This window comes from Aptenodytes patagonicus, chromosome 1, assembly GCF_965638725.1.
Source record: "Aptenodytes patagonicus chromosome 1, bAptPat1.pri.cur, whole genome shotgun sequence".
In the NCBI taxonomy this organism is placed as follows: domain Eukaryota; kingdom Metazoa; phylum Chordata; class Aves; order Sphenisciformes; family Spheniscidae; genus Aptenodytes; species Aptenodytes patagonicus.
This window is the reverse complement of record NC_134949.1, coordinates 140,585,892-140,609,783: the sequence shown is the minus strand read 5'-3', so window position 1 is coordinate 140,609,783 and position 23,892 is coordinate 140,585,892. Positions and strand designations below refer to the sequence as shown.

Here is a 23,892-nt window from a genome sequence, read left to right as displayed (position 1 = left end):
GGCGGGTTCAAAGGACTGCAGGTATGCCTCAGCGGCGTCACTCCTCCCTTCGGCCTGCGTCGCCATCCTCGCTTTTGAGGGGCAATCCGTAAGCCCCTAGCAGCCTTCCCGCTAGCGGGAGCCACGCGGGGAGGAGAAGGGCTTTGGCTGAGGCGAGGGCCGCAGCGCTTCGCCCCCGCCACCAGAAGGGCTTAGGACGCGAGGCGGTTTCTCCAGCCGCGCCGGCCTGAGCGGCTGCGCCGCCGGCAGCCCCGGCCTCGGCCACACGCGCACAGCGGTTCCTGGCAAAACCTTCCTTGCGCAGCTCGGTTTCCCGACAGACGTCCCGCTTTTTCTTCAGGAGAAGCGGCTCCGCCGCCCCGCGGCCGCCGCCCGAGGACGGCCCGCGGGAACCACCCCGCGCTCGGCCTCCCGCCACGGCCACGGCCACGCCGCTGAGCTGGCCGCGTCTTCAAAGCGATGACGCATGCAGTAACAGCCACAAGGAAGGCGGAATAAAGCTCGAGGCAGGGAGGGGGCAAAGTTTCCTTCGGTGGCCGGCCGTTAATAACGCTGTGTGTCTGCGGCCCCTCCCCCACCCCGGCCCGAGCCGGCGGGACTACATCTCCCGGCACGCCCCGCGGCAGACCGGACTACCGCTCCCGGCGGGCCCTGCTCAGGCTTGAGCGCAGGGGAGCCGCGCAGCGCATGCTGGGGCCGGGCGGCTGCGTCGCTGCGGGGAGCAGGTTGGGAAGCGCAGTCCGCCCCTCTCCGGGAGCCCACGAGTGACTCCTCCACCCCGCCCGCCCCGGCGGGAGCGGCGGGCAGGGAGGGCGCAAATCTCCCACGTGGGGCAGAGGGCTGCACGGCGATTGGCTGTCGTCGGGAGGAGGGGCGGGCCCGCAGGGAGAGCTTCCGGTGTCCCCCGGTTCGGCCGCTTGTTTGGATGCTGCCGTCACATCATGGCGACGCGCGGAGCGGAGGCAGCGCGCGGAGGAGGCAGCAGCGGCAGCGCGGCGGGACGGAGCCGGCGCCAGAGCCACAGCGGCGAGGAGGCGGCGGCGGCGGCCCCGAGCGGCAGCCCGGAGGTGAGGCGGCGCGCAGCCGGGCCCGAGGGGAGGGTGCTCCCCTTCCCCTCTCCGCCCCGCCGGCTTGTGGCGCCTCGTTCCCCGCCTCCCCCGTCCCCATGCGGCCTCCGCGCTCGGCCAGCCCGGGCGCTCGGGGCTGGGGCAGGCAGCGCCCCCGCCGCCTCCCCCGCCTTCGGGAGCCTGCGCCGGGCAGGCCAGCCTCGGCTGCTCTCCGCTTCCCCCGGCAGCGGACCCGTCGCTGCAGCCGCGGGTGTGTGTCGGGGGGCGTCTCGGCATCGCCCCCGGGGAACCGCGATCGCCTCGCGGGGGCCGGGGCTGTCTCTCCCCCCTTTCCCCCCTGCGGCCGGCCGGCCGCCCGCGGGGAGCGCGGCGGGGGCGGGGCGGCCCCTGCCTCGCGCGCGCGGTGGCACGTGGCGGGGCCCGGTGGCGGGGGGGGGGCGGGGGGCCGCCGCGCCCGCCGCTGCGCGGGCCGGGGTCTGGGCGGCCTTGGGGGCCTTCGCCGGCCTCCCCTGGGGGGGCTCCGCCGGGCGGCCCCGCCGGGCGGCCCCGCGTGTCCCCCGCCGGCGGAGGGGCCGCGGCCCGGCGGCGTCGGGCGGCCCCGGCGCCGCTACCGGCAGTGGGCTGAGGTGCGAGGCACACCTGGCAGGAGCGGAGGCTTCGCCCTGCCCGCCCGCGGGGCGGTGGGGGTGCGGGGGCGGCGGGAGTGTTTCCTTACCCTCCGAAATAGGTAAAAAAATGGCCTTTTCTCTCTTTTCCCTTCCTCTGCCGAAACGACACCGAAAGCAACGGTGTCCTGGTGTCCTCGGTGACGTTACAGTAATTGCCGGCTGCCTGTCCGTGTAGGAAAAGCCTGAAATACGTGTGCTTGGGCACCCAACAGCGAAGGCTTAGAATGTGCTGTAATTCAGCTCCTCTATGTAATATCACCAGCGCATAGCTGTTTATGTGACAGAACCGCCTTGGTAATCCCATGTGCCGCTTTAGCATCTCATCCTGTGTCCTTACATAAATTCAAGTGGCTTTTTTGTGTGGTAACTTTTTTCTGTGGTATAAAGGAAAATAGCATCCCAGAAATAGTAACTTTGTGGTGGTGGTTGTTTATTTTGGCTGTTGGAGAGAGATTTAGGAGGTTGTGGAGCTAGTTTTCCTCAATGAAAAAACATCCCTTCTGCTGTGTGTTTTCTGAAGTTTTTTACTAGGAAGTGACTTGTAAGTAACTTTAGTGTCTGCTATGAAAGCCGATGATGATGTTTTAAAAAAGAAAAAAAAACCAGACAAAACCCCCAAACAAACCAGTATCTCCATGTTATTTCATATACCCACAGTCGAATGGAATTTAACGTTTAAAATAGGTGAAATGTGGCAGGGACTATTAAGCAAATTTTACTTTGAACTTTTTTTGTGAATTAAAAATCCTTCAGCAATCTCTTGCGGATTTCCTTCCCCCTGCCTTGGTACACGGGAGGTTCTTTAATTTTAGGTTCCTTGTGACTTGTTTGCATTGGGAATTCAGAACTTGTCTACCCTGCTTTTTCCAGAAACGTGCTGTGGATGACTAGAAAACTATTAGGTTTATAGTAAAGAGGAAGTGAAACCTCATTGGCGGAAGTGATTCATGTTATGTTAAATGTTTTCTTAATTAGCACCTGTCTCAGATGCTTGCATTAAAAAAGGGCTGGTGAAATGTGCAGCACTTTGCCCTGCATGTAAATGCACTGAAAGTTTCCATTTAAGCTTTGGGTTCACCCAGTTAAATTTTTGCTAGGATTACAGGAAGTGTTTTTTAATGTTTTAAGCTAAAACAGGGAAGAGATCTTTCTAATCTTTTTGCAGAGCACAGAGAAGAAAAATGATACAAACCCAACCTCTTTTTTTTTTTTTTCTTTTTCCCTCCCCTTTGAAATTATGTTTGAGGTAAATAAAAAAGCTACTTTTAAAAGCAGGAATGTCTTCTGTGTCACGAGGGCACTGAAAGACAGAGCAAGAAGCATGGAAAGAGTAACAGAAAAAAGTAAGGACCGTAAGCAGGGGTCATGTGAGAATGTAAGTGTCTGAAGCAATATCAAAGACCGTATCTTGAATGTAAGGCCAGCAGTATTAATAGTGGGATTCTACTGACACTGACTCTGTATTGACTTTTATAAAGAAAAAATACAGATTTCCCAAGCAGATATTTCTTAATCGTCTTCCTGCTGTGTTGGGACTTCTAACCTTGCAATGCTTTGAAACTGATGATGAGCAATACTGCAGGTGCCTCTGTCCAGTATTTTGAAAGTAAATAGAACATAATTTTTAATGTAATGATGGAACAGGGTGAAATGTTTGTTTGAAATTACTTTTCTGATCTCAGAACTAAGATCTTAGTTCAGCGGGGAAGCCACCTCAGAGGCCGGCAGGTTTTCAGAGAGGTGTAAGTAGACTGAGTGATCATTTAGGTCAGTGAGCACAGTATAGAGAAGTATTGCATGGAGAAATAACCTTAATAAGCTAGTCTTGTGATCACAAGCACCTGAATTACCGTGTCTAGACCAGTGGATGAAGGTCTACCTGCTATAAAATTCAAACCCAAATTTTGTGACATCCCAAAATGGTAGTTTTTATGGAGAAGTCATGAATAAAATTACTACCGAGAATGACTGATTTTTCAGCACAATACAGTCATGTTAAATGAAGGCTTCTTGAGTATCTGCGCTGAGGAAAAGTATGTTACACATGTTTTCAAAGTAAGTTTTCCTGTGTTAACAGGTAAAAGTAAATTGCTGGGATGCAGGAAGCCTAAAATTTGTTATAAACCATAAACATTTATGATAAATTACATACTTTTTGCCACAATATTTTTTTATGTAATTGGTCAGGATAAGGGGTATAAGGCTTTTATGTCCAGTTGCATGTGCGATAAGTTTGAAAATGTAGTCAGCTGAACGATGTTACTCAAATGGTCTTTTCTGGAGCCTGATACTGAACAAATGATTATGTATTTTCTTGTATATTTAGGTTGTCTTACAGTTGTGAAGATCTGTTTTACATACATATGTTTGTTCTAGAGCTTCCAGGATATTTTTTGAAAGTATGAGCAATTCCAAAGGCTAAGGTTCTAAGAGTCTTTTCACAGTACAGGCCAGCTGCTACTTTGGGGAATGTAGGAGATGTTTTGATAGATTAATGCTAGTGCTTATTTTTTTAGGGTAATTTGCTAACATATAGGAGAAGGAGGATGTTGGTGTAGCTACTAATGATGGTTTCTTTTAATAAAAGGTACAGAGAGGTGTTTTCAGGTGTTTTAGGGAAAGATTGAGTATGTGTATGTGCAGGAGTATAAAATATAGGTACTTTAGTACACACAGTACCAATAATAAGCACAGTATATTTTAGGTAACACTGCATGTTACAGACTCTTGTAGGTATTAGACCAAAAAAATAAATCTGTCATGATACATTTTGGCATGGTGGGATAAGTTCTGCCTAGGTGTCTGTTTTGTCCTTATGTGCAGCACATGTTACTGAAGCAGTACTGTTTGAAGTACTGTTTGAAGTAAAGTTGGCTTAGGCTCTTGTGATCATAGCCAGTTTCAAAAATAGGATACCTGTCTTGTACTCTCATCTTTTAGGTATGAAGTAAGGTAGAGTTTTCCTGATGTGCACCTTTTTTGATCAAGGTACAAGTTGAGAGAACAGAGCAGAAGGCTGAACGAAAGCTTTGGGGTGAACAGAAGCAATGTTACCAGTAATTTTCCTACAGGCATCCTCAAGTTGTTTGGCCTGTAACTCTGTCTTAAATAGCTTGAAGATTATATGCTTATTCAGAAATGTCATTGTCTTGTAATAGCTGGTTTCACAGCTAGGTAGGTGGCAAGTATCTTATTTTTTAATGGTAGAGTTTTGAATTTTGATAAATAATTTTGTGATCTTATGAAGTGGCACATTATCTGTGCAACATACCCTTTTTGTCTCTGACTAAAAATCTTTCCAGGTATGTAACAATCTAATTCTGGTCCGTCAGATTCTAAGCCACCTATCATTAAAGCCGGTTGGAAGCCAGCTGGAAGCTGAGAGAGCGTGGTAGCAGCTAGAAAAGGTAGTGGTGATTTCAGTAGAAGGTCTTTGGTGGGGTGGCTTTGTTTTGTTTTTATTCAGTCGGTACTGAATCAGCGCTATTACACAATGTGCTGTTGGAAGTGCTCTGTTCTGGCTGGAATGTTAAACTGAGAAGTTCACTCGTCTGATGAGCACGCATTTGAAAAGATAGAGGTAATAGTTGGGGTTGTTCTGACCATTGTCTCAGTAAGGGGGGGCAATTTCAGTGATACTAATATGGTTTAGTACTTAACATTCTCAATGTGATGTTTAGTATTGCTATACTCCAACTTGAAGCTTGATACAGATCAAATCTGAAACTATCTGTAGTTAAAGTGTTTTAAGAATAAAATTGAGTGTAAGAAGGCTGTTTAGACTTCTGGTTATGTTTTTAATATCTAAAGTGAGAGCTAATGTAGAAAATTCTTTGTTAATCATAATCAGGAAGTCATCTAGCTATTCGTGTTTGTGTTCTCTGTTTAAAATGGAAACAAATGCTTTCTCATCTAGGTTAAATACATTAGAATTTTAGTATGTTGTGCCACTACTGTCAGTTTTGCTAGAACTTACGGACTACAACTTGACAGAATTTGATTAGGTTTTTTTAGTTATTTTTTGTATGTTATCAGGTTGTTCTAGCTGCTGGTAGAACCACTTCTTTGAATACAGTATTCTAGCCTGTGGTCACCCATTTTTAATTGTATTTAAGGTAAGAAAATTGGATATTATTACAAAAACTGTCTACTGCCACACTGAGCTTTGGTTTTGCAGGGAGCATGCTTGCTTGTCAGTAAGCTTGGATTTGTTCAATGTTCACTGGAAAACAAAAAGGTTGACAAGTTCTGTAGTTTTCACCATCGCTATTAATTTCAAATATATTTGAGATGTACAAGACACTTGTACAGAAACCTTTTTCTTCAATTTGGTATTCTGATAGGTTATTTCTGCCTTCTCTGTTAGACTCTGGAGAATGAGTCCGAAGTTCTGAAAATCCTTGTAAGTTTTTTGACGAAGGATAGAGAATACTCAGAGTTGAGAAATTATTATTGGCAGTAAAGAATTGGACTGACACCTAATTCGACTTCTACAAAAAGCTCTGCTGAATTAATGAGGTGGTGATGTTCACTCTGTGAAACTTCCAGATGCTTTGGAATATGCATGTGAATTGCCAGCTCTGAACTGACAGGTGTTTAGGTTACTGTGATGGTTTGCTAGTGGAGGTGGGCATTTCGTGACTTACTGGTCACAGGTATGCCCCTGCCAGTAGTTGTTCTTTTTTTCCCCAGAAACGGCAGAATTTTCTCAGATGAAAACCAGTGAAAACTTCTGGGTTGTCTAAATTTGAAGCAGTGCTTCTCATGAACGTCGTCTTGCTGACGGTGTTCGAGTACCTCCGTAGTCAATGTTAACTGCGTACCTGTGGCGAGGATAAGGTATTTTTTGTTTAGTTCCTTCTGCTCTGGCTGTGATTAGACTGACTTTTTTTTTTGTGACTCTCGTGCTTTGGCTTCTTTCCAACCATCGTGCTAGCACTTCTGGTTGGCAGGCTTGCCTGTTGCTGTGCAGTGAACTGGGTTGAGGTACTGATCTGGCTATAAACTGTGTCAGAACAAGTTGCACGAATGTTGTGGCTAGCACAACAGAGGGGGGGTATGAAAAAGGGGAATGAAATGATAGCAAGAGAGCTGTTTGGGCACTGCTGCTGTTCAGCGTGTAACCACAGCCAGTCAGGCCTTCTCAGCCGCTTGTTGGAGTTCCTGGCAATTTTGTGCTCTGCTTTCAAAAAGAAAGTTTTGAGTCTGTTTACGGATTTCAGAAAGTCTGGAAATACCGTGCCAAACCAGAAACTTTGAGAGTAGAGCAGACTTTCCCTACCTTTTGCCAGGCTTTTCAGCCACAAGGATCTGAATCGGAAGTTCATGTTCTGTGTGATGGAAAAACTGCAAGTTTCAGCTGTTGTGTTGATACCGCAGTCCTACTCTGGTATCCTGTTGTGTTCAGATACCTCTGATCTTTCCTGTCTTGTCGATGTAATGTGACACAGTATCTTCAGCTTCTGTATGAATCATGGTGTTTAGAGAAGATCTGTGCCATGGTTTCAACCATTGGTACCTACAAAAAGGTTAAGTGAGCTCTGCTGTTTTCACATCTCTTGTCCTTCTTTAACAAGCATCTCTTGTTTGTTTACTGACCCTAAAATTGGAGGGGTAAGCCTTTCACATGCCAGTGGAAGCCCCACAGTTTAAGACAACCTAAGAAAAAAAAAATGCATTTTGCAGCTCTCAAAAGTCAACTGTTAAATGTTGGTGTTGGTTATTTGTTACAGCAATTCTATTAAATGCCTGAAAAGGTAATGCAGTATCAAGTACCTTGTCTGACGTGACCGGAGAATGATAAAACTGCAGTGTGTTTATATTTGTCCGTAAAGCAGGTGCATCATTTCCACACTTGCAAAGAGCAGTGCAAAGTGAATCTTCCTTGATAAGTCGAAAGTTGCTCCTTAATGTCTATACAGATTATTTGCAGTTAAAAAGCTTATTGTCTTTTGTGAAAGGTATTGTACGAATTCCATCTTCTCAAGAATGAGTCTGCCTTGAGATAAGGCCTAAACCAAGGGACTTGCTTTCAGTATAGAGAACAACTAAGCTGTTAGATATTTTTTACAATATTAATGCATGTTTGTTTAACGATTTTTAAATAACTCTTCCAAGCGTGCTGAACAAATTGGGAGTTGAAATATATCTCACAATATATTATTAGTGTTGGCTGCATTCCTTTGATGTTGGCTAATTCCTTTTGAAGAGGAAAACGGTCCATCTGTGCAGAATATAAAACCCAGTGCAAACTCCTGGCTTTAAGAATTAGCGTATTTTTAATATTAAAATATAAGATAATCTGAAATTAATTTGTGCTTAAACAGCATAGCTCAGCATATAAACAAGCCCTGTTTTTATAATTCCTTGTGACTTTTTAAGGAAATTCACTTTCACTGACAATAAATCAATGAGAACGATCACTTTACTTGGGCAGTAAAGTGAGTTCAGCTCTGCTTATCATACTTTTAACTATGTATCCACATTGTATAGCAGGATTGTGAATGGACAGGGAAAAAAATACCCGATCACCTCCAAGTATTGTCCTGAGTCCCAGCCTCTGTAGTGTGACAAAACAAGCAAACACCCTTGAAGTTCTCATCAGCCTTATATGTTTCTAGAAATTGAGAATGTTGTTCTGGTGATGGAGAGAGGAGCTGCTTAATAAGCTATAGAGTGGTATCATCAGCTGTTCTGCTCCAAAATATGGACATATCGCTGCAGTGTTAAAACACTGGTGATGTTTAACTTTTTGGTTAAATGATTAAACATTTCGGGGTTTAAGAAATCTTTCGAGAAAGCTCTGTTTGCTTGAGCAGAAATAATGTATTGTTAAAAATCATAGGTAGTAGGACTCCAAATCTGAAGCCAGTTAATATTCACTTTTTTGATGATATCATAGATGTGAATTCTAACATTTCAAAAATGGATGTGCTCCTGGTCACGTTTGTCATTCTTGTTATAACAACAGATTTTCTCCAGTCATGAGCTGACAATGGTATTTGGCATTCTGATTGAAGTAGTTTAAACTCTTACCCTGTGTATGTTATCAAAACAATGTATTTCTCTGGATTTCTTTAGACTTCTAGCAGGTTAATTTCCCCCCCCTCTTTCTTTCAGTATGTCTCTTGAATTATTTCAAAACTGGTATCTTCCCGTTTTCTGAAACTGATACCTAATAAAGTTGTTTTTAATAATGGTGTCCTCCTCTCTCAATTTCTGTACCTTATTTTTCATATAACAGTACATAAATTTAGTTAAACTCTTGCTGAGTTTTAGATTTAGTATACTTAGTGTTGATTTGTGAAATACATTTTTAAGAACTGTGAGGGAGAAATGTTTTCATTTAAGATTGTGTGCTTTAACAGCTGAGATGATAGCCAGTTAGTTTTGGAGCATTAAGAACAGATTTCCATGTGAACTTTTAATTTGTAGAGTATGAATGGTTTTGCAATGACGAGGTATCGAAGTTGTTTCATAATAGAGTAATTAATATTTTGGGCTGTTGTGTGCTGTTTTCTTCATCGCTCTTTAGGGTCATTCTGTCTACAGTTATTGATACACCTGTCTTAACAGTGAGTATCGACTTGACTTGATCAACTTGAATGACGGTGGAATCTTACTCTTATTTGTCCATGTAAAAGAAAGGTGGAAGTCTTCATTTTAAGTACAGTTGCTTAACTGTTTGCTTCCACTTCTTCCTTTCCCTTCTGTAGTTCGTTGGTGGTACAATGGAAGATGCTGGATCTCAGGAGATGGGAATGAATAACCAGGATAAGCTGGTGAACAGCAAGTGCAATGAATTGTCTGATACAGCACTGCAGCATGTGCAGTCCAATTGTAACAGCCTTGAAAACACGGGGGCATTGGAAGAGGCTGAGTATATCACAAAGAACAGAAAGCACCCGGGGTCCATGTGCTGCTCTCAAGAGTCTCGTGAGGAGACTCCTGGGAGAGAAGAAGTCCGTACTGATCCACCTGATGGCCAACAAGATCCAGAGGGTGAAAAGCACAAAGAGAAAACTTTGGGTATGTTCTCTTTGGCATTTTGATTTTTAAATGGCTTTAATATTTTTGTAAAATAGCTATGCATTTTCTCTGTCTTTGTCTAAAGTTTACTTTGTAGCCAAAACTTGTCATCTTTAACAGGATATTCTGAGAAAATGTGTACTTCTGCTTAGGAAAAGACAGTTCTTAATGCATATGTAAGAATCCTTCCGCTGGTAGTGCTATTTTTACAGGAACTTTAATAATAATAATAATAATAATGTGGTAACCACTAATCAGCTTTTTTAACTTTCCGCTTGTTGGATTAACTTTTAAATTTGGGATTGCAGTGTGCAATGCTACCAAAGCACTGCTGATATTTAAATTCCAAAGGCTTATTAAAAACACTTGTGTGACTATCCTTTATTAGCAAAATTTAACCTTTTAAATTTCACTCTCTCAGATTTTTCTTTATCTGTGCTATTATAAATTATAAAACAAAAATATTTTTGTGGTTTTAAGGTTAAAGTAACTTTTGCTATCCAAGTTGTGTAATGGCACATAGGCAAGACAAATTTATTCTTACTGTGATGACTTCCCATTTGTCATCCGTTCGGATTAGGCAGCTATCAAACCAGAGAACAACTTAACTCACACTAATTTCTCATGGTTCTATATTTTACTTCTAAAGACGGGCTGCTTTTCTGGTGTGTTTTTTCTCAGTATGGTTGTCTTTCATCCAATTCATAGGAAAAGAAGTGCTATTATTAATGCAAGCCTTGAACACACTTTCTACTCCAGAGGAAAAGCTGGCAGCTTTGTGCAAGAAGTATGCTGATCTGGTAAGTAATTTGTAAAGATAGCAGGAGTTATTCATGTGTTAATATTAACTGTGGAATGCAGGAACTTCTAATACAGGACAGTTAACAATTTTGAATGTTTCACAGTGTTGGTAGGAAAAAAACCCCAAACACTCAGGCTTATTATGAGTATTGCTTCAGCCAAACTTGCATGTAGTCATTTCACTTCTACATGACTGCCTAAATCCAAAGTAAAAATAGGTTATGATAACTTTTTGATAACTTGGTGCTGAAGCATAACATTAGGATTAACAGAAAAGCTAAGAGTATCTTTTGGGGCTAATTATTTTCTTAGGCTTTGTCTGTTGATAATGCTTTTGTGCTAGCATTTTATAATTTACGCCCTTTAGGATAAAGGGAAAGAACATAGCGTGATAACGAGATTTGAGGGGGGAAAAAACGTTCAGTTATACTTAACTCCGTAGTGATTTTTGGGAGGTAGGGGAAGTTGGAAAGATCTAAGTTTAAATTTGCTTTGTGCTTTCTGATCATGCAAAGGAATGGATAGAAAAGTATACATTTCTTCAGTAACAAACCAAAAAGGCAAAATGTTAGCAGTAACTGATCATAAAGTGCATTCCCACCCCAAGTAGGAGAAATGATAACTTATTTTCTAAATTGATGGCAAAACGGGGGGGGGGAGGGGGGGAGGCTCAGAAGGTGACTTTTCAGAATGTGCTTGGAGACAAAAATGCTTCACTTGTTTATCTTGAGAGGGACAGACAAGAATGGAAAGACTGGAAATACTGTGTACATGTTTTCCCACCATATTTGTAGATATAAAATGAATGCGGAACTAAAGAGAATAACTTAATAGCTTAAAAAAAGCATAGGATTTGCCTTCTGTGGATGTCAAGTGTATCATATATGAAAATGTTTCTGAAAATGATATAATGGCTGCACAACATGGCATAACTTCTGAAATAAGTGTATTTTTCCTTTGAGATTAATAATGTCTCCAGAGTTTTGAGGGTGAGCTAGCAGGTAGTCTTTTTACTCACAGAGGCAATACTAATTACTTAAGAATAGACTTAGATTAGTTCTGTTTAGGAAATCCAGAGTCCTCCTTGGAGGTCTGTTATGTTTTTGCTTTGTTTTCCTTGCTCTCTCACCTGCATGCTCTTGTTCACATGAGTGAATTTCCTTCAGAACCAGCAGCTTCTCTAAGAAGTCACTTTCATTTAAATGAGAAACAATAATACTTCCATAGTGCAACTCAAGGGTGGGGAGCCCACCTAAAAATGAGCTTGATATTGTGAGAGAAATGCAGTAAATGAGTTAGTTCTTATGAGCAATTGCTTGTGCATGTGATACCTTTTCTATTTGAGCAAACAGCTCCCATGTCAAATCACAGTGGTGATGATGATGGCCTGCATGAGGAGCTAGGTTGGCATGAATTCCTCGCTTCTGCAAAAAGGAAACAGTCTGCACCATCTTCACTTGAGTTTTCTTGTTGAAGGAAAGATCTCAAAACAATTAGGGAACAGCTAGACCAAATGAATTGTAATTTCCTTCAAGAAGCTTGGCAATCAGGAGAGACGTGTTTGCGTCACGTTTTTTCCCCTCCCAGGAGAGGATCGATAGTCTATAGGTAGAGTAAGCATTCACAGTCCGTAGATAGCCACCATCCTAGAAAACCAGTTGCTTTCCCTGTGATGCTCAGAACTGCTGGGAAGTTGGGTGGGAGCTTGTCCGGGTCTAACAGTAGCTCCATTTTAGCTGAATGAGTCTTAGAGGTACTCTGTTCCCCTTAAAAAGTTTAGGTTGGATCTGGTTGTGTTCCTTTTAAGATGCATTCTTTTCTTCATGATAGTGGTGGTGAACCACTGGCATAGGTGTCAGCTTTAATGCCAGCAGAGGTTTGAACTGTTCATGACAGTGCACCTACAATGCTTTTTTTCTTTTTTTAAAGATTCATCATCTTTAAAGCTCACTGTCAGGTTTTTCAGTGGTGTCTCATGAAAAGGACTGTACAATAAAGGTAGGAATGCCTCTCTCCTGGCAAAAGATCTTCCACAATTTTTTTTTTTTCCTAATTTGGAATCTATCAGGAGATCAATTTGTGATGCAGGAAGGTTTGCATCCTTGGTGATATGTCTCACACTGGCATACTTTTACAGGCCTGAAGTTTTGTAGGTATGCAAACAGCACAGCTGCTTGAAGTCTTTTTTCTGACCACCCAAGAAAAGGGCTTTTTATGTTTGGATATAAAAACATTTCCGTAACATTCCTTTTCTCTAAACTAGATTAAATATACATTTAATGTACTGTTGTCATGGAGGTCCTTAACTTTATTCTTTCTTCTGTGCTTCAGCATTATTTTGAGCTCTTTCAGAAAACCAGCATTGCATTCTTCTCTGTCATGGTGATGCTCCTCGTTGCCAGCCTTCTTTTCCGGTGGTGTCCCGAGGCTGAGGCACTATCTAATAAGGAGCAGTGTTACACTTAACATTGTTACCTTCTTTACAACAGAACAGTCTCTAAATAATGTGGTTTCTCGGGGAGCCCAAAAATTATGTGTTATGGAACTTACTCTCAACTAGATAAAGCAAGAAACTTCCATTCAGTGGGTATTCATAGAATATATTTTGAAGTCAGCACTGTATACAAAGTTTAACGCTGTCATCTACCATCTAAACAGCCTAAAGGAAATAGAATTGAAAGTTTGTTTCAAATGGTTGAGACTACAGATCTCTTAAGTTATCAAAGCCTGGGCCGTGCAGCTTTAATAGTACTCTACTTGATTTGTCAGGGCTGCTGGTTGTATCTGTTCCTTTCTGAAATACCTTAGCATTTTACAAACTTGTATCAATTACTGCTTCCTCTGGTAGGAGCTCCTGCTGACAAGAAAGAACTCTGTACACAGTTCAGTGGGTTTTTCTTTTTGATAGTAAAAACAAGACCTGTTGGATAAACAGCTGTGTGTACCTTACAGATAAGAGAGTGGAATAAGTTGTGACTTGTTGAAAAGCCAGTCTCAGCTGGCTTTTAATTGTATCTGCCACATCCTCCTTTCTCAGGGCTAGTCCTACCCCTGTAACTGAATGCAAGCTGATAGCCCGTGGTCAACAGGTCCATGGTCCCTGTTCCTCAAAGGCAAATGTTTGTTAAGTTGGAATTTGTATATTTTCATCTTCTGTCCTTACACATTTAGAATTGTCTGTAGGATGATGGGAGTTACTCTTTAAGATGAACTCGGGGGTCTTAATGAAATTATTTGACTTCCTTGCTTTCATCTGAAATGTTTAAAAGTTTGTTCAGTCTTCTCATCTAGATGCATAAAGATAGTTTCGCCCATGTTTATTTAATAAATATACTCTCTAATGTTAGTTGGAGGAGAGCCGGAATGTTCAAAAGCAGATGAAGATACTGCAGAAGAAGCAAGCGCAAGTTGTGAAGGAGAAAGTCCACTTGCAGAGTGAGCATAGCAAGGCCATTTTGGCACGTAGCAAACTGGAATCTCTCTGTCGGGAGCTTCAGCGTCATAACAAGACTTTGAAGGTTAGTTCATTTCCATAAACTACGGTGCCAGTGGTGGTGGAAATCTTACTTATTGATTGCTGCTTTTTCCTTACCACTTTGCCTATTACCTGTACCTGCAGAAGATGAGTGGCATGTGGCATAAGTGTACTTGATTTTAAGGTAAAGAATATGGGGATAGTTCAACTCGAACTATTTTTTTTCCCCTCAAACTGGTTCCTAGGTCATAGTACTTGAAGTATGTGATCTTGCCATATTTGTTTCTGGGAGCAGGGCTGATGACTGCTGGAAAAAATAGCACAAGTGAAATAACAGCAGCATGAAATGGCAGGGTATCAAAAAAGGCTTAATTCTGTCAGAATATAATGGATGGGAGTGAAATGGAAGAAAGCTAAGAGATTCTTATCTGTGATCACTGTAGGAACTTTCATTATCGTATCAATGCTGTTTTTTGACATCTGGGCAATTCTTACGCTTGCAGAGGTATTCATGTAGCATCTTAGAATACCAGCCTCTGAGTAATGTTGGTAGTGGTAAGGACAAGATTCTCTAAAAGTTTTGGAATTTCTAGATTCTTTGTTCCATGCACTTCATACGGGTAGTCAGCGTAGCATATTATGATTGTGGCTTATATTAACTCTAGCACTCTAGAACTTGAAACTCATCAGAAGTGAATATTACCATTGTTTCTGACTCAAAAAATAGGAAAAAGGTGCATGGTTTGGTTTGAACATGTTAATACTCTCTCATAAAAGGATGAAAACATACAGCAAGCGCGTGAAGAAGAAGAAAGACGGAAAGAAGCGACTGCGCACTTCCAGATTACACTGAATGAAATTCAGGCTCAACTGGAACAGCATGGTATACATAATGCCAAGCTCCGTCAGGAAAATATTGAACTGGGGGAAAAACTGAAGAAACTCATTGAGCAGTATGCATTGCGAGAAGAGGTGCTTACATTATGCTTCTAATGGGATTGTTAGTTCCTTGACTGTAAGGCTCAGATAATTATTTAAAAGGGAGAAAAAACCCTAATACTTTACAGCCATCGTATATGTATTTTAAATTATTCTTTTTACTTCCCTACTGTGAAAAATTAAGTAGCTGTTTGGCCCACTATCTGCCTTTCCTGTCTGGTTTTGCATATCTAAATTCAAGATGCATTGAAAAAAGCCTTTCACAGTGAAAGTGGTCAAATAGAAATAAGTTGTCCAGAGATTGTGGAATCTCTATCTTTAGAGGTATTCAGAACTCAACTGGGCAAGGTGTGAGCAACCTGATCAGACTTTGAACTGATCAAAGTTCAAAATGAGTGGACTAAATGGCCTCCAAAGGTTATTTCCAACGTAAATATGTATTAATCTTTGAAGTTCTTCTAAATTATAAGAGTTATTCTCTGTGTTACTTGTTTTGGTTCATTAAGGTTGGGGGGTTTTAGCAAGCTGCTTTGTGTATGTAGCTCTTGTTGGCATAGAATCAAAATAAGCTATCCCGCTTTAAGAATATATTTGGACTGGTGTCATGGAAATGACTGTATTTTAGGGCTAACGGAGCTAGCTTTCATTGGCACCAGTATGTGAGCTAGCCAGTCTAAGCTACAGTAATGGAAAACAGCTAATTCTCCTTGTCAAAGACAACTAAGCTTCAAGGAGTTCTACAGCTAAGATTAGTTAGTTCTTGGTTAGCATAGGAGGTTTGGAATATAATTTCTCAACTGGTTTGGGGTTTTTTGGTGTTGGGTTTTTTTTAAATCTGCATCAGTTAGAAAGCTCTCTGTAGACTCTAGTTCCCCACCTCTTGCGCTCATGGAATATTTGTATCTACCATGAGATAATTTGGGGAAGAGAAAAGGTAGGAAGCTGCCTTGTGCTACTTTACGTATGGAAGTAGGACTGCAAAATTCAATGATTTGTGGAATGTCATAAGCCAAATACACTATTGTTGCAAACCTTGCTTGTTTTGAGCTTTTTTAGTTATGAGCTTTTAGATGTAACAAAATACAGTTAGGATTAGAGGTAGACACACCAACTTTAGAAGAAAGGATGTAGACTAATTGTTACAGGATTTTTGAGACGCCTGGTGTGAAGTGACTGACAGTATTGTACCAATTTAATAAAATATGCATCTGGCTTCCATGAAAGACAAAAAACGTGTAGCTATAATGTATGGCAATAACGGGAGAAAAAAAGCATGTAAAAGTCTTTTGCCGCTTTTTCTTTTGCATGAAACTTCTAAACAATATGTATCTCCCCATACACGTACACTTACCTTAATTGACCAGTGCACTGTTTATAATTGACTAATACAATTTTCTTTCTTTGTTTAGCATATTGATAAAGTGTTCAAACATAAAGAACTGCAGCAGCAACTTGTGGATGCCAAACTTCAGCAAACTACCCAACTTATTAAAGAAGCAGAGGAAAAACATCAGCGAGAAAGGGAGTTTGTAAGTGAATTCTATGTATGTTAAGAGAAATAACAAAACCCACCAAACCAGACTTTTCATGATGTAAACCAAATACAGCAAACTGAGGGGACTGTCTTTTGAAAGTTAAGATAGATTTCAACATCAAGACTGAGATTTAAATTTTGTTTATGTGTGTATGATGCCTACAATATTAATGTCCATATTCACAGGCAAGTAATGTTACTGTTTGCATTTTCTCAGCAAATGTGCTGGATGTCATTTAGACTTTTCTTAGACCAGGAAACACCAAAGGTACTTTCTTGCTGTCTTGTAGTTGTAACTTCGGTTTTTATGCTATAAGAAATAACAAAAGCAGAGTAAAGCATATACTCTTCTGAACTGTCTGTCCCCAGAACTATTCCTGATGTTTTATTTGTATGTTGATAACCAGCAATTTACTTCCAGTGTTCCAAGAAGTTAGCTTCCATTTAAAAAACAATACTTAGGTGAAGACTTTTTTTTTTTTAATGCTCCTTATGTATCTGTAACTTCTTGGCAAAAGCCTTGCTTTTCCTGTATAATCTTAAAATGATCATCCAGCGTTGGATTGTTCTATACTACTAAAACATAATTTTGGAATCATAAGCTGATGAAAATATCTTCAAAGAGGAATCAAAAACTGAAGCAAAATTGAACTAGTCTGTAAAGGTAATATTAGTGACTGAAGAAATGGAGGTGGAAAATAAATTCGGTTACAAAACAGTTAAATTACATACGGTTCATTAATGAACTACTCATATAAATTTAGCAGTTCAAACTTGCTACAGAAATAGAAACATTGACTCATGCTACCAATTAGAAAAATGTCTCAAAATAATTTCTGCATGCCAGCACATGCTTTAAATTGTATATATGTATATATATGTACATATATATGTATATAATAGTACAATAGTGAAAAACCTATGTGAGAAAACATGGTTGAATGGCCCTTAGATGATGTTAACCTTTGTTCATTTTTCATCATAGGTCAAGTTCTTTAAGCCATTCTTAGGAGTACTTTCTTAATTATATGGCTTTTTGCCTTTTTTTTTTTTAGCTGCTCAAAGAAGCTACTGAGTCCAGGCACAAATGTGAACAGATGAAGCAACAGGAAGCTCAGCTGAAGCAGCAGGTATTTTTTTTAATGGAGTGCTCTTCAATAACAGTTGTACCGGGAAAAAAAAAAATACCAAGAGATTTGTGATTGTAATGAACGTAACACAACATATGAAAAAAACCTACATGTTGTCATTCATCAGATGCAATATACTACTTGTGAAAAGTACTTGGTATTTTTTTAATTAAGTCTTAAATTTAATTTCCAATAGGTAACTCTTCAGTAGTGAAGTGTGAAGTATAAATTGTAAAGACTTGACATTTTGTACTTGCTGTTTAGTACATCTGGAGAGTATACTGTTACTGGAAGGTGCTAACCATTGAATTGCTGGAGTTAGTATCCTTTTAAATTAACAGTGTTAATACTACAAAGACTAGAATGTATGAAAGCTTGGGAATCTCTTCATTGTGGCTACTTTTTTACCATTCCTTGGCTTCTCTGAAACTGTTGTTCTCTCTCCCAAAGGTATTTTTATCTTTTTTTATAGCTGTTCAGGCTATAAGAGGCCTTTGTGACTATAAAGAGTTGGGTGGAGATTTTTACCCATGCAGGTTTTAGAATTTGGTCCTTACTGTTTCCATCCTGTCCTGTTGTGGAGGATTGGGAGCAAGCAATGTCATGTTTATCCTTTAGTCATTCAGGTTTAGTAACCTAAATCTGAGTGTCTCTGTCCACAAAAAAATTACTATCTTCCAATTGTTTTCTCGCTGTAAATGCTACAGCAAAATCCTCTCGGAGTGGAGAGATGGTCTCCAGTTTTTGTGCTGTGGTTCTGGATCACCCGCAGTCATTGGCCACATGTGAGCTCAGCTCGTAAGGCAAGGGGAAATGGTAGGTTCAGCTAACACAGCATCTGAGAAGCAGTAGCTATTCCTTGTGTTGCATACCTCTTACTGCTTCAGTTTTGTAAGGTTTTCTATTAAGTCTCCTTGCAAGCTCTGTTTCATGCCCTTTTTTCACACTTACTGTATCTAATTCTTTTCCAGGCTTTCCAACAGTTATATTTAAAGTGTGTGTGTGTGTAGTTAAATGTAATCACGTATGGGCACACACACCCCTCCTTGGGGTGTCCAATGACTTGGACCCATTAATATCCAGATTCTCCCAAATAGTTTTTTGCTGCGCTTAGTCTTTTATGATTTTTTTTTCAAGTTGGTTACCCTTTATTTAAAATCCCACTGCCTTTGTTATGCTTTTTAATAGTAACAATGGGTATAGTTTGTGGTTTCCTGGGGCCAACAGATTTTTTTGTAGAATAAGATGAGCTAGAAGATTCAGTCACAATAATGGCAGGGAGTCATGATCTACTGTGGACAAGGTAGGCTTATTCCTGTTATGAAATTTCATCTACTGTTAGAGGAAAATACAATATTTCTGTGCTCTGAATTGTATTGTCCTGCAACCCCCAATGTAAGAATTGAGAGAACTGATTACTCTTCAAATGGAGAAGGAAGTTACTAGTAAATGGTCATGTATTCTCAGAACATCAAATCTCAACGCTGATAGTATAAGTTGTTTTAATAAGAAGCATAACCTATTTTTTTTGTTAAAAACTATGTTAATTAACATATTTTGCAGTTCCTTCTTGATGATTGACCTTGTGGTGCAGGGCAAGAAAATTTTCTGGTATCGAATGTTAATGCTCTGCACTTGTTAAAATGCAATGTTTTTCGCTATTAAATGAATTCCGTGTCAACATTCACTTTTGTCCTGGTTTTGGCAAGGATAGAGTTAATTTCCTTCCTAGTAGCTGGTACAGTGCTGTGTTTTGGATTTAGGATGAGAACAATGTTGATAACACACCAATGTTTTAGTTGTTGCTAAGTAGTGCTTACACTAGTCAAGGACTTCTCAGCTTCCCTTGCTGGGCCAGGTGCACAAGAAGCTGGGAGGGGGCACAGCCAGGACAGCTGACCCAAACTGGCCAAAGAAACGTTCCATACCATGTGACGTCATGCTCAGTACATAAACTGGGGGGATTTGGCCAGGGAGTGGGTGACTGCTGCTCGGGGACGGGCTGGGCGTCAGTTGGTGGGTGGTGAGCAGTTGCATCACTTATTTTTCCTGGGTTTTGTTCCTCTTTTTCTCTCTTGCTGTTTTCCTTTTCATTACAATTTTGTTGTTGTTGTTTTATTTTAACTATTAAACTGTCTTTATCTCAACCCACGAGTTTTCTCACTCTTACCCTTCTGATTTTCTCCCCCTTCCCACCAGTTGGGGCGGGGTTTGCTGACTGGGGTTAAACCATGACAACTTATTATGACTTTAGCTCACTGGGCAGATTTCATAGGTTGTGAATGTGTATTTTGATTTCTGGAATCAGTCATGTTTGTTTTTTGTCCCAGCCTTAGTTGTTAGCTTTGGCTGTGGTGGAAAGATAGGTCTTTTCTAAGTTTAATTTCACTAACCATGTGCTGAATTTCCTGTATATTAAAGTCCACAGACTTTTTTTTCTGGTGGAAAATGAGATAGTGATGAACTGTGTCTTGCAACATTTTATTAAGTATAATATCCTTTTTTCTTTAGAATATATTGCTGTTCTATAAACATAGAACTCTCCTTTCATATATAATTTGAATAGCACGTGTTCAGACAAGCTCTGCATGCTCCTCAAATGGAAATAGTAGGATAGTATAAAAAAGATAAAAAGTTAATCTTCTACTATTTTGAGTTTAATTTTCCCTTGTATCTTAATATTCTTGTATTTGTATACAGCTGTTCAGATTAATGTTCCTGCCTCTTTCCCAACAGCTTTCTCTTTACATGGATAAGTTTGAGGAATTCCAGACCACCATGGCAAAAAGCAATGAACTCTTTACAACCTTCAGGCAAGAAATGGAGAAGGTACTTACAGGATTACTTAGAGTTTCATAAAAAGTAATACAAAAATGCATGCTCTTAGTGGGATGCATTTTGAATTTAAAACAGTGTTTGCCTTCTGAAAATATATGGAGTATTTTGACATTTAATTTGGATCATAAGATGGGGCATAAGAATTTGTCATATTATGGAAAGGTACGTAATTTTTTCTGGTTCTTGACATACTTGCATAATATCTAAAGCCCAATTTCAATGTTTTATCAAAGACATACAATACTTCTCGGTCTTTTTGGCTGTGCTTATGTTTTAAAACTTATTTTCCTGGAGCTTTTTATTAGTTGTACTTGAAGGTTGCTAGTCTGTTTCTAAGAATCAATCTCGTTTTCTTTGAATGCAGAATCTGTATTTGTGGCGTTGATTTTGTGCAGAAGGACTTTTCTGTAAAATAACTTGTTCAAACTGGACTTGGAAAGTAACGCTAAGAAGTCGAATTACTCATGTAAACCTACCTACGTTGCAATGCAAGCCACAAAATTAAGTCTTTTACTTATCTTTTGTAGATGACAAAGAAGATTAAGAAACTGGAAAAGGAAACCATAGTGTGGCGTACAAAATGGGAAAACAACAACAAGGCTCTTCTGCAAATGGCTGAAGAGGTAATTATCTTTTAAGCTGCAGTATGGCTAAACTAGAATCTGTATCCTAGCAAACGTCATACAGTTCAGTTTCAGAGAATTGGAAATAATACACAGTAGCCTCTTCTTGGATTGTCTACCTTACGTTTTCTGTTGTGTAAATGGTGCTTTTCTCCTCAGACATGGAAAATAAAAAGCTCCTATATAAATCTAAACTCGTGACAAAAAAAAAATTCAGCCTGATCTTTCCTTGCTTACTGTTTAATTGGTGGGATGATGTGTATGAAATCATACAAGCTGAATGAATTGACTGTATTTTAAGATGCTGAGCAAAGTTCCATCAGTGCTGCAATAGAAATCTATTTTAAATATACAAGACTGACATGAAGGAAATAACCCGTGTGTTAAGGGATCAGTTACTTTCCTGCATTGCTGCTGCTTTTGAGGTCATAAGGTGCCATTACTTAATTGTAGTCCAGCAAGAGAGGAGCTGAAACAGTTTTCACACAGGCCATAGGCGTACAGTTCTGCCTACGCTATCTAATGTCTAGTTCAAGTATATTAGGTATGATCTTGCTAAACCATGCTAGGTCATATAGGTCCTGCTACAGCACTGCTTCTTTTTCTCTGTTCTTTTGAGGAGCCTAGTTAGGAGAACCATGAGTATGGTACCTTCTGACCTGGATTCTGCTGCTGGATTGTAGATTTCCCACTTGCATGCCCTTCTGCTCCCTATAGTTGCCATTATTTAGGTTGTAATTGACTGCTTTATGGGACTTCATATCAGGATCCTCACTGATATTCGGCCCTCGCTTACTATTAGCGTTATGTGGTTATCTAGTTCTCATTGCTTGTTTCTAAAGGTGTCTGTTGCCACTCCAGCTTAGACAAACCATCTGAAGTGTAGGGGTCAAGTATGCTGAGCAAACTTGCTCTAGTGCAGCTGGAATTAGATTAATTAAGACTTAATATTCAGGATTAAATAGTGGTGATTCTTCTCATTAATTTAAGAAAAAAAACCCAGCAGTTGGATCACAGAGCTTTTATGTTCTTTTGTTCTTCAGAAAACAGTAAGAGATAAAGAATACAAGGGCTTTCAAATAAAACTGGAGCGTTTGGAGAAGCTATGCAGGGCCCTTCAGACAGAAAGGAACGAGCTGAATGAGAAGGTGGAAGTCCTTAAGGAGCAGGTTTCTCTCAGAGAAGCAGATGTGGATCTAGCTGTGCAGGTGTTGCAGTCCTGCACACTCAATTCCCACGAGGAGCTGGGAACTCCCACTGACACGGAACCAGGAATCCAACCCGATGTGGAATCACGTGTGGCAAATAGTTCCGAAAAGACTGTCTCAACAAGTCCTGTTCCTGGCACTGAATCTGTAGACTAAAATGAAGTGTAAACACTGTATTGAGAGATATATTTTGTGTATAACTTTCTCTGTTGGTGGTAACTATTTGGTTTTGTGGTGAAAATTTTCTTACTTTTTCTACCATATCTGTATTTTCTTAGAACTACTGGACTTATGTGGTACAGGAAGCTGCATAGCAGCTTTAAATAGCTTAAACTATAAATTTTCCACAACTGTGTTGCACATCTGCCTCATTTTTTAAAAGAAAATATTTTTCCATAAAAGGATGCATGTGCATTTCCTCCCCACGACACAAATCACTGTCATGGAAGACCGTGTACAGATACGACATCGTTCCGGGGAAAATAGTGACAGCATGTCACTCTTTTCGTTTAAAGAACAGCATTCTGGTTTTGTTCATTGATTTGCCACTCAGTAAACTAAAGATTACCAATTTTTCCAGTAAACTTATCTACATAAGGATGTCTAATGGCCAGTAAAAAAATCTCAGCTTTCCCCTCTAGTATGTTTCCGTATATATGAATGAAAAAGTAAAGGTCCAGAATATAGTAAAAGATACGTTTAAAGGGTTTTATGTACTTTGTGGTATGAAAAAACAGCTTTGAAATCCATTAATTTGCAGCTGGTGAAACAGGGTGTACAACTTTTTGCAGACTTCTCAGGGTTGTGTTGTAAAGGTTAGTTTGGACTATTTGCCCTACCTGTGAACACGTTAAATACAAATGTGTGAGAAAATGTACAGCAATGTTACCGAGTGGAATTTTGCAGTCGTGTAGCCAATTGCACAGGTGTTGGTCACGTTCTTCCCTCTCAGCTGCAGCGTGTCCATCACATGGTTATCCTGACTAGAGAAATCCATTACTGTCTAGACAAATCTCCGGATTATCTGAAGGGCTGGAAAACAGACATTGACTGCCGTAGGTGTGGAAGACGCGAGTCTGTGGCATATAGGCTTTCTCTAATAGCCTTGTATGCGATGTATTTAAGTGTGAGTTAAGCGTATACTGGTTATAATTGAACATGTAGATTCAAATGCTTTTCCTGAAGTACAACGTGGAATTCCTTGCGCACGCAACCTCGAAGCTGTACCAGTTGGCGGAGTGCCTTCCCAGTTCGGTTATCTGGTAAAGATGGTACTTCTAATTCTTACACTAACATACCACAAGCCAAGCTCCCTTGTTGACCTTAAACCATGTAGTCTTTTCCTAGAAAATTTGATATCCACATTTTGACTTCTTTTCCTGAGGGAAACTAGGACCAATGTTTATTTTTTGGCAAGACAATGTGTGAAATAACGACAAGCTACCCTTAACTTTAGTTGCCATGTATTTACTTTCTAATTTTGGTTGCCGTTGTTTTAAGAAATGCAAACGTGTAGCCTTTTCTGGTACTTAAAGTTCTTTGCACTTACTTGGGAGGGGGATTTCTGAATCAAGCACATCT

At 40.6% G+C, this 23,892-nt stretch overlaps 1 protein-coding gene across 1 annotated transcript; it reads left to right on the top strand.

Annotated features, from left to right (window-relative positions):
* The first annotated feature begins 687 nt into the window (after positions 1-687).
* TXLNG (taxilin gamma) lies at positions 688-22,989 on the top strand. Its single transcript, XM_076356986.1, is given in 11 exon segments — positions 688-745; positions 748-1,067; positions 9,451-9,763; positions 10,472-10,563; positions 13,912-14,082; positions 14,817-15,011; positions 16,388-16,507; positions 17,568-17,642; positions 20,379-20,471; positions 21,008-21,103; positions 22,147-22,989. Coding segments are annotated over 11 exon segments (1,854 nt in total). The 3' UTR covers positions 22,468-22,989.
* Positions 22,990-23,892: the final 903 nt, after the last annotated feature.